At 34.8% G+C, this 11,742-nt stretch overlaps 1 protein-coding gene across 1 annotated transcript in view; it reads left to right on the top strand.

Moving 5' to 3' along the window:
- The window catches only part of LOC144437883 (uncharacterized), a 20,717-nt gene extending 9,197 nt beyond the window's left edge, over positions 1–11,520 (top strand). The window contains exon 2 of the mRNA XM_078126918.1: positions 4,700–11,520. Within this exon, the coding sequence (XP_077983044.1) occupies positions 4,729–7,650 (2,922 nt within the window). The 5' untranslated portion in view covers positions 4,700–4,728 and the 3' untranslated portion in view covers positions 7,651–11,520. The remainder of the gene's footprint in view (positions 1–4,699) is intronic.
- The last annotated feature ends 222 nt before the right edge of the window (positions 11,521–11,742 follow it).

Genomic DNA, 11,742 nt, shown 5'->3' with positions numbered 1-11,742 from the left:
AGTGTCATCAACATCATCACATTGTGTACGTTAATATTGGCACAATGCCACCTTGTACCCAGGGGACTACAGGACTACATTTGTTAGACAAACCACTGTCTGTGACTCAGGGGACTACAGGACTACATTTGTTTGACTAACCACAGTCTTTGACCCAGGGGACTCCAGGACTTTGAACAATTATAAATTTTAGAATAACCACTGTCTGTGAATTTTTGTCATCTACAACATTTAAAATATTCATTAATCAGTTTTGTGAACAGAAAGATGCAAGTCCAAAATTGACTAAATTTGGGTAATAAAAATTCAAAGAAGTCATTACTACATCATTATGTCCAAACTATTGGTATTTGCACTGCAGTGCAATCCTGCAAACACATATTGCATATTACCTGTTTGCACATGAGTGTGAAAGCTTTCCAGAGAATCACATAAACAGATGATATATATTCATGAAATTTGTTGTTTTGGATGAAACATATGAAATATGATAACAAAACCTTGCGAGTGTCATAGTTGATACTTATGTACATATAGGGTGTTTTCAATAATGCTTGCAGTAAGTTGTTTGCTGTACTCACATGAACAAAGCTAGCTAGAGAACATTGCAAGCACTTGTGCAAATACCCCGAGTACCGGTATGCCACATTGGCAGTTATGCGTCATTGGGTTCTGTAATAGTTTTAACACCCTACAGTCTTGTTCTACACTGTGCATGTACAGTCCAGTAGAACAACATAGATTCCAGGTTATATACAAACACAACATATAGATATGGTCATGTTATTCTGTAAGTTTTCAATGTTTTGTACAATTCACAGATTCCATTTGTACCCCTTGGCACAGTTAATTGTCATACATCATATTAGTATAGAATTCACGCTTACTACCAATCTTTTCATTTCCTTTCTGTTCAATAGGACAGCATTGAATCCAGGCTATACTCCTAATTATTGTTTTCATACATATCCTCAGTAGCTGTACAGATTAGTTCATTCTATTTGATGATTCTGCTCATGAGTGAAATCTCAAAAGACTACATTTACCATGTAAATTACAGATCAACTTTACCAGTCAGAGTGATTTTTCTTCTGTAAATGTCATGCAGTAACAATACTGTAAGTCCTCTCTTAGGAGGGCTCGCTGCACTTCAGGCGTGATATGATTAATGTTCCATTGGTGTCAACATACAGAGTTGTTAGATTAGAACTGGAGTGCTGATATGATTATCTAAACATTTGGGATTCAAAAACAGTCCAGCTACATTCATAATTAAATCCAATGGCCGAAATACTATGAAAAGTGTCTCTATTCTCACAATATTTGGTGATAAAATCTGAAACAGTGTAATCATTGGAACTAACTGCATAATATGAAAGATTTGATGACAGCAAGTATTGATGCTAGGAGTTATGGTATCTGAACTGTATAATTTATGAAGAAAAGTAACAAACAAACAAACAAACAAACTGTTAAAACTCAAATCTGTAGGTTTCCAAGCTTTACACCCTAATAATTGTCATATGTATACTAGGTTTCAAAGGCTTTGTCTTTGTCATAGAACCTTATCCACATTAGTATAATCAATTTAAATCTTTTCTTAAATCTAGCTCATTGATGTATTTGAATTGATGACCAGGAAATTGACAACATCAATCATTCTCAGTACTAGTATCTTTAATTTACAAACTGTAAGTACCAGTAGTATTCAAAACTGTTCTTTATAGTTGTTGATGAAATACTGTCAACACCAATATTGTTACAAATTATGGTTTTGAATTTTTCAAATTTAAACTAATCTCAATACCTGTAATTCTTAATACTCCATTTTGAACATATAAATCTAATTCACTAGAGCAAAATTGTCCCAAGAAAGTTTAAAGTCAGTCAGGAAACAGCTAGAGCATATGAAAGTTTATTTCTTGTACATTATAACAGAATTGATCCTATTTCAACAGTGTGAGCTGTAATTGATATTTCAATATAAGTGCGCTTGCCTTAATTGCAAACCTTAGGAATGCATCAATTAAGCTGTTGGATGAACTGAGAATGTAAAAGTTGACTTTGTACATCATACCAGAATCAGTATAGTTGAATCATAGAATTGAAAATTTCAATTAGCATTGTTGTCTTATACTTGTCACAATTGATCGATAAACCTTTTAGTTTTAGTCGGTAAATTTAGTTTTTACTTGAACAAAGAGAAGCATACGTGGTGCCATTTTCTTTCAGAGTTAGCCATTATTGGAAGAGTAAATAATGGATATATACATCTACACTTTTATTTACTTACATGTATTCCAAGCATTCCATAAAATTTAGCTTCCAGACATGGAAGTGCAACATATAGGTAGCATTAATTGCTAAACAAATAGTAGTCTCGCTGCTAGACTCGTGACTATCGTCCCTAATCTTTGTATGTATACCGAGCGGCTAAGCTGCGAGAAGAGAGGGACTTATGAAAAAATCACACTTTACTCTCTGATGCAGTGTTTGTTAAAGGACAGCATAGGTACAAAAGTCTAGTAGGTGACAGATGACATATACTTGAATTCTGTAGGTATTTTACCAAGGTTCCCTGCAAAAATTATTGTGTAAGATATAAAAAATATTATGTAATTTTTATCAACCCCCCCCCCCCCCCCATCTGTTTAAGGATCATGATTCCCCAAAATATTTACAAAACATCTTTTCTCTTTTTTTCCTATCTCATCATTTTTGATAAAAGTAATATTTTGTCACCATTGCAGTGTGCAAATTTTGTGTGGTACAAAATGTAGAAGTTAATTGTTTACTCCAAGTCAGTGAACATATGATAGTAAGTCCCATCTGACACACCGCATATTATCAAATGTACATACATGTTTACTAGTGCAAAGTTTATTTTGAATTTTGCACTGCAGCATTTGTCCTAGTAAGATTTATAACCAGTGAAATATTACTGTTACCCTCCGGTGCTGTCACTGAACCTTCATAAAGCTGCAGGTGAATGAATGACATCTCCCACCATCATTCTGATTGCCTGCATATAAGCCATGAATACAAATTTCATTTTTCCATTACAAATTGTTGCCATAGGCAATGTAATATCTCCAGTGCTATAATATTACAGTAATAACTGCAAAGGACAACTTAGATGAATAAATACATGATGAACATACATCGTGGCAAATTTGACCCAGTTTAGGTATTTTATACACATTAATTATGACAGTGAGTCATTTTGTATTTGACTTCTGTTTTTCTCAGTGTATGCAATTATAGTTGTCATGGTTTGAAAACAGTCCATTTACTACATGGCAGCACTGCTGGCCTTGTACATACAATGATACATTGTATATCTATCACCCTAAATACCAAGGACAAAGTGTAAATCAATGACATTGTATTTGTCATACTGACATGCATCAGAAGATATGATAAATTGAAAAACCTGCGTTTTATGGGTTTAGAATTTAAGGCCAGATTGTGTATGCTTGTCACTTCTGTACTTTTACTCTGTGTGTGTGTGTGTGTGTGTGTGTGTGTGTGTGTGTGTGTGTGTGTGTGTGTGACCTAGACCAGTTTTAATCTAGTACATATATTGTAATGCTAAGCATACATGTTACTGATTAGAAGTTACATCTTTTAATTTTGTAGGTTGACATTTCCCCTTATTTCAAGATATTTATCAGTTCTTTAATTGTTGTTGATGGACACTCTAAGGCTTCAACAGATACACTGTGTAATTTGGTAGTATTTTTAACATGAAGTATATCAGTTATTTTCACACATATTAAATTTACAATCTTCCACATTGTGTTTGGGAAATGATCAGGTTTTATCTGTATTACGACAGAGCTATATATAATACAACAGGGTTCTTGGCACACTCTCTTTATTTGATATTATATACAAGTCATGTAGATTATTTAGAGGCCAAAGTGTACTGTAGTATTTTCAATGACATGTATGTGCATAATACAGTGTATATGTATATTACTCCGGATACAACTCAATGACCTTAATATATATCATCTGGTATGTCCTGTTAAATAAAGTACAATTAGTAGTACATTTGAGACCAGCTGTGAAATAAAATATCAATATACAAAGCACTAATTTACAATATTTTGGTTTGATAATTGAGAAAATATGGAATTATTGTTTGTGAGTAGACTACCAGTAGATTTGTGAAAGATGAAATGACATGGTTGGGATATCACATAGCTGTGCTAAATACAGGGTATATATGTATTACAAAACATATCGATAATACTTCTATGCAAATGGAAATACATTTTTGAACACTAAATATACTTGTAGATAGCTGTGACTTTCATACCTTGCTAGGCACTCGGATAATTTACAAAATGACTGACTGAAAACTTGATCATTTTTTTATGGTAGTGTATGACTTCATTTTCATTTCTTAGACCACGTAACTGTTGTTGGTTGTTCTGCAGTTGTTTGTTGCCTTACAGTACTCATCAAATATATTGTACGGAAACTTTGTCATTGCTAAGAACTGGCTTATACACTTGTTAGTGTACATTAACAAGTGTATAATCCAGTTCTTAGCAATGACAAAATTTCCATACAATATATTTGATGAGTACTGTACATCAGAATTGTAGTGACTGTATAGGAATATTAAAAGTAAGTTACTCTTCAGGAATGATGTTGTGTTAATATGCTTGTATCTACTTTTCTTTTTCAGGCTGTGGTGTCAAGATAAAGAAGTCAAAAATGGGAACTAAATGGTTGTTATTGCTTGTGGACATCCTTCTACTTCTTAATGTGAGCAAACCAAGTATGGCCACAACAACAACAGCATCATCATCGTCATCAGGCATGGTCCAGACAGTGAAAGAGACTTCAGAACAGCCTTTGGTTGTGACAACTTTAAGACCAACAATAGGTGGAGCTGTAACAACAGCTGGACAACCAACAACTGCAGTGCAACCAACAACTGCAAGGCAACCAACAACTGCAAGGCAACCAACAATAGCTGAACAACCAACAACTGCAGGGCAACCAACAACTGCAGGACAACCAACAACACCAGAACAACCAACAACTGCAGGGCAACCAACAACTGCAGGACAACCAACAACAATTGCATCATCACTATCTACTCTGCAACCTATCCCTTGCCCAGGTGAATGTATATGTACCCCTGTGGATAATGGCACTGAAGTGAATTGTCGTGAGCGAGGCCTACGTAATGTTCCAACTGGTTTACCAGAATCTACAACAACACTGTATCTAGACAAGAACAGTATCACTATTTTGTCTGAAAACATTTTCACTTCTGTGCCTAACCTTGAGTATTTACACCTCAGATCATCACAAATACAAATCCTAAATGCTGGTACTTTCAATGGACTTACCAAACTCAAATTACTTGATCTCAGTAAAAATTTCATCACATCAACCAACTTTGTCTTTGATGGACTCACCAATCTCCAGTCTCTGGATCTGTCAGACAATTTGATTCCAACTGTTCCCAATACAGCTTTCAATACTTTAACCAATCTGAAGAAGCTAACTCTGAGTGGTAACAAGATCACAGCAATAACCCCTGGTACATTTGATGCAAACACTAACTTAGATGAATTGATGCTTTCCAATAACAACATCACAGTGCTTAATGATTTCATGTTTCGGAACTTGGTCAATCTAAAGACGCTACAGCTGGACCACAATAAACTTTCCACTCTTCCACCAATGGTATTCCAGGATCTCAGTGCTCTGACAGAGCTTTACCTCAACAATATGCATATCAGTACCATTACCAATGCTGCCTTTGAAGGACTAGAAAACCTTGGCACACTAGTTCTAAGCTCAAATGAACTAGAGAGTTTAGCAGTGGATGTACTGATTCCTCTGACCAGCCTCCAAAACCTGATTTTGAACACAAATCCATGGCGATGTGACTGCAACATGAAACAACTGAGGGATTATCTGAACAATAAGCAGACAATCAGCTACACACCTTCTAGGGTTATTTGTAACACGCCTCCTCATGTGAAGAACTTGGCACTTTCAAATGTCAAGGAAAAAAGTTTTGCATGTGAACCATTTATCATTCAAAATCCACTTGACAAACGGGTACATGAAGGCGACAGGGTGGAATTTTCATGCAGTGTGTTAGGAGATCCTCAACCACATATTCGTTGGGATACACCTTTAGGTGTATTTGATTCATCATCTCCAGCAGGAAGATTAAGCATTGAGTCAAACACAGGGTATATGAAATTGACCATAGATGAAGTCAGGAATGGCGATAGTGGTCTCTATACTTGTGTAGCAAATAATAGCCGTGGCACAGATGCAGAAAGAGCAACTCTTACTTTATTTTCTCTACCACCACCAGTGGATACTGTAACATGTGCCCCAGCAACTCCATCAGATCAGTGCATCCCACCTAACTTGGATGTCCGTACAAGAAAGATTGAAGATAAGCTTGTAGAAATTGAATGGACTCCAAGTTCCAACATTGACATATCTAGGTATACTATAAGAGCAGCCAAGTTTGCTTCACCTCCACGTGTAATAAAAGAAGAATATGTGACAGATCTCTCTACTTCTGTATACATCTTCAATGGATTACAAATGCAAACCAAATACATACTGTGTGTGAATACGGAAGTTGAAGGTTGCGCCCTAACTTCATCAGTTCAGAACTGTCTATTTGTTACTACTACAGGACAAGAACCATGTGTGCCTATCCGTATTACTGTTGTTGTTGATGATATAACTGAGACATCAATTGATATAAGATGGGGCTCTACTAATGATCAGAATGCAATTGGCTACATCGCAGAAGTCACCAAATTTGGAGACAAAGCTGACACTTCTGTTAAAATAGCCAACATGACCGAAAATTCATTTAGATTCACCAACTTGGAGGCAGGGACAAATTATGTTGCATGTGTATCTGCTCTAGTGGAAACCTGTTTTAAGATAACTGACATTGACCAGTGCAAACAAATAACCACACTGGGAGGCGTTTCACCACAGGCAGGTATAGATGAACTGAAACGAAAACACACCTTTGAAATCATTGGTGTCTTTTTTGCAACCTGCGTAGGAACACTTTTGGTTCTTGCCTCAATCTTTGTGATTTGGTGGCGATACAAGAAACCGCCTTCGTTGAAGAAATATGAGTTCCATAAGGAGACCAAGAAACATCGTTCTGATGATGAGGCTGCAGCACCCATCACACTGAGTGAAGTTATTACAAGTCAGATCAGTGATGGTGCTACGGCAAGCTATTTTCCTCACGATGGTGGATACGTTAACGAGGCATCCGTGATTGATGATGGTGACGAAATCAAACCATACCAACCAACTCACTCAAAAGTAAAGGCAAAACACAGATCAAAGGGTAAGAGACGGCCCGAACCAGTTGGAGAGGAAGGCCAGGAAGAAGACATAAACACAATAGAACATGTTGCAGAAGTGTACACAGCAAAGGATTCAAAGGAGCCACCGGTTGAATTGTCTCAAATAAACAAAGATGATATGCAAAGCACTCAGGAGGAGGATAGTATTGAATACAAACCAGCTAATGGTGATGTGAAAGAAAATAAACGAAATAAGAACTTGACAGGCAAAGTGACTAATGGTGGACCAATAACTGATGTTGAAATTAGTGTCTTATAGATCATTCAACATCCGTGATTTGTAAACAACACATGTATATTTGTACATAGAACCCTGTTTTCACAAATAAATACTATAATAACAAGTCTTCCAATAAAGGAACTAAAATATCACAATGTTGACCCTGTTTTTGTAGCAGAGAATGCTTTATTGTACCAGTAATCAGACTTTGTATTAAAAAAAACTTAATGTGATTATCAAACTAAAATAGAATCAGATATCTTTTTCCAAGTTTGCAGAATGCAGTTTTCTTTTATAGACTGCATCAAAGATGATGATACTGATTCTTGATAAGACATGTCTACTACCGTGACAACGATTTTTCATGACTGGACTTTATTCATCGAAATACTAATCACATTTTACAAAGGTATCAAATGTTTGATTTACGTGAACACAGGTAGAAAAGTCATGTGCTTAACATTTATAATGCAGTGTGTTTTATCCTAGCTTGCACTATGATTGAACTGCTCCCACCAAATTTTTACCATTTTAACTGGGACACATTTTATGATGTGAAACTGAAAAGATTTCATAGATTTTCTACAGATATATAATATATTATTGTGAAATTGTCTTCAAGGTGACTGCAGCGTATGATGTAGTACTAACAATGTCATTTATTGATTTATAAAATATAGGTTAGAAGCCATACTGAATTGTCGGCAGTGAGTTATCTGGGTTGTTTGTAACTGAATATACAACTATGTAAAACTTTGAAATATTTACACATCGTTTAGGTCAGTACATAAGTAAAATCACACTTTCTACCACATTGTGGGACTGTGGTTAAACTTTCCGTCAGGTTCCCTGGGATTTTCCTTCAAAGATTGATACTTAGACAGTTTGGAAATTCAACCAAGTATCATCTTTTGGTTACAGGCAGTCACAAACCTGTGTAAAAATACTGATGCAATAACTATCAGCTGATTGGCTAATAATAAGACTGCCTCATCTGTTCAAGAGCCAACCATGGTTTTGTTCACTTCATAGAAGCTATTTGTAAATGTTATAGTAATTCAGCACTTATAGGTATGTTTGAAATGGTACTGTTTCAGTTGTACTGTACTGATACGGAGCTTGAATTTGGATTGCAGTTTCATTTATTCAAATTCTGAGTATAAATTATATACTTTGATTTAACTTAGAAGGTCAAGTTAACCCACAACTTGTGTTTTGCCAAGTCAATATCAATATTGATGTGAATGTCTTGAAATCATGGATACTATAAACACCTTGAGCAAAGTGCATGTCATTTGGAATATTACCAAAGTTTCATTTGTTTGTAGTTTGTAGTTGGTTGTAATATGCCATTTAGTATTATCTTGGGTACCAAGTGTGGGTAGACATATCTTCAAATTTATTACTTTGGTTTGAAATAGATGACGAGGTTTAACTAGGGTTACCATCCCAGGTTCTTGTATGTATAATTTTATCAGTGGAGTCATAATGATTACATAGGATTGTTCTTTTAGCAGCACCAACTTTTTCTATACCTCTGAAAGACATCAGTTTTTCACACATCAAGTTCAATCAATATCCAAACTTGGCCTTTAAATGACAGGTAAACAAGGAGCTCACAGATAAAGTTAAAATCTTTTCAAGAAACTTGTAATTCTTGGTAGACCTCATGATATACACTTCATAGTTTTAGGTTTGTTACTCTCAAAATGTTTCATTTGTAGGTGCTAGTATTGTTCAAATCAGTTATACTATATGTTGTATTCTTTGCTCTAGAATTTGAACTTGCTTCAGTAACTTCTAAAAATTGATATATTACATTTTGCCACTGACAGAGATCAAGACTGATATCACATCTTGACATTTACAGCATACAATATTACTATAGTTATGATTGACAAAAAAAGAACATACAAAATAACTGTAACGTGTAGACATGTAGACACTCTGACACCTTGAGCAACTGCACATAAAGTTAAACTATTTTCTACATATAATGTATATTTGTGACTTAGGATGGTACAAAGGAAAGCGTGCAGGGACATGCTTTATTTGTTGTACCCCTATCAAAATATATTCAACATACAAACTACATGTTCATGTACATATATTATAGACATGAAGAGTCCATGCTGTGTACTTACTTTACTTTAATACTCATACATTTGATTTCACCTTAGTTTGTGGTTATGTGTTAGTTTTGAATGCATTTTGTTTTGCCTTCAATGTTATCTGTACAAAGGAAAACAAGGTATGTAAGTGAGCTGCTATGATGTCAAGATTTTTATTTTAGATATTAGACTGCTGTGTGAATGTACATTTATATTAATATATTCATGCTATATACCAGTATGATCTGTTTTGTATGTCCTCTCAGTTTGTATTTTTAGTGACTTTTAGATACATAAAGTGACTAGTGATTTTTTTTTTTTTTGTGATTTGACAAGATTGAGATATTCAGCCAATCTGTTGTCCAAATAGTCCAATGTTCATTGTATTTTTTTAGGATATACAATCAAGTACATGCATCTAGTGCAGTCATTCTGCACTATTCTCTTCTGCTTAATTTCTATGAAGTTAGAGGAGCTGATGTGTCAGTTTTTGCAACATTGTATTTGAAGTGTAACATTGTAACTTTGTTGATATAAGGTGACTTAAGAAGTTGTTAACCTGTTGATCTAGGAGGATACAAAAAAAAAAGGTCAAAGAAAAATAAGAACAAACCTGATAACAACAAAGTAGTTACAGCCTCTGAGCTTTTTGACAAATGGGGGGATAAAAACTGTGTACACCTGTTTAGTTATTAAAATGCTAATTGATCACTGAACACGAACCCACAAACCTCCTTACATTGCATAAGTGTTATCTCTGTTGATTGCTGTTTTTGATGTCAATATTTTTTGGGGCAAAGCTAATGTCTCAGACATGATATTTACAGAAATTGAGTTTTAAAACTTATGTTAAAGTTTATTTATAGAATTATATACATGAAAAACATAACATGCAAATATGTAGTATGTTTTGGAAGAGGTTCTCCCATATGTTACATGAGTGTTGATTCTTTTCCATAAAGTTAGGTGTTCCAACTGACAGGAATTGTAGAGCTAGGTAGCCTGATATTTACTATATATACATATGTTTATCGGGTGTCAGTGTTTTAGTTTGGTATTGCAAGGCACCCTTGTGGATTTGTTGTATTGTAATTTAATGAAATCACTGGAAAGTATTTCTTTTACTGACGTTTCTGCCAGGTTTAAAATACACGTAAGGTAGCATGGTTTGCTGTTATTTTATTCAAAGAATCTTTCATTTAACTGTTTTTTTGTTCAAAGCAAACTCACTTGCGGAAAATAAGTAAATGCATTTGACAGAATGATATGAATATTTTTATTCAAAACGAGTTTCATTCAAAATGGCCTCCTAGTTAACCATGCATTATATTCCAACTAAACGCTCTTTCTGAAAAATAAATCCAGCTTGTAAAAGTCTGTAGGAAGAGAGAAACTGCACACTTCCATGGAGTGAGATGGTAAACATCTTGGTGGAGGAGTGCTACCTGTGGTCAGCCTTGGTAGGGATGTGTTGCTTCAATGTAACATTGTGAAATGACTGATAGATAACATGTTTTGGTTTTACCAGTGAACATTATACTTTCCTTGTCATGTATTCTTGTGACTTTATGTTCATTGCTGTATAGTAGGATTTTATGATGAAATCTGTATTTCTATGCATTTCAACAACAGTTTGACTTTGATTGGGTTGCAGGCTGGTTTCCTGCTGGTTTCCATAGCAATATAAGATTGTCCAAATATTGCTGTTTACTTGACTGTTCTGTATGTTTTGAGTATGACACTGTGATTGACATTTGACAAACTGTATTGCTGGCATTAAACTTTTTAATAAATATTACAAACATCTAATGTTGTTGTTATATATTCTGGGGAAACATCAAATACAAATACACACACACACACACACACGGCAGTCAAGAAATAGCTGCACTGACTGTTGTAGTTTCATCCTCCAATTTTACTATAGTAATCGATCTTGACCAAAAAACTACATCGAAATTAAAATTTTGTTGTGTTTGAATTACCCATGCTTGTTAGCGAAATTTCAAATGTACCTTTT

This window comes from Glandiceps talaboti, chromosome 1, assembly GCF_964340395.1.
Source record: "Glandiceps talaboti chromosome 1, keGlaTala1.1, whole genome shotgun sequence".
In the NCBI taxonomy this organism is placed as follows: domain Eukaryota; kingdom Metazoa; phylum Hemichordata; class Enteropneusta; family Spengelidae; genus Glandiceps; species Glandiceps talaboti.
The sequence above is the reverse complement of the archived record's forward strand: the minus strand, read 5'-3'. Positions and strand labels throughout refer to the sequence as shown.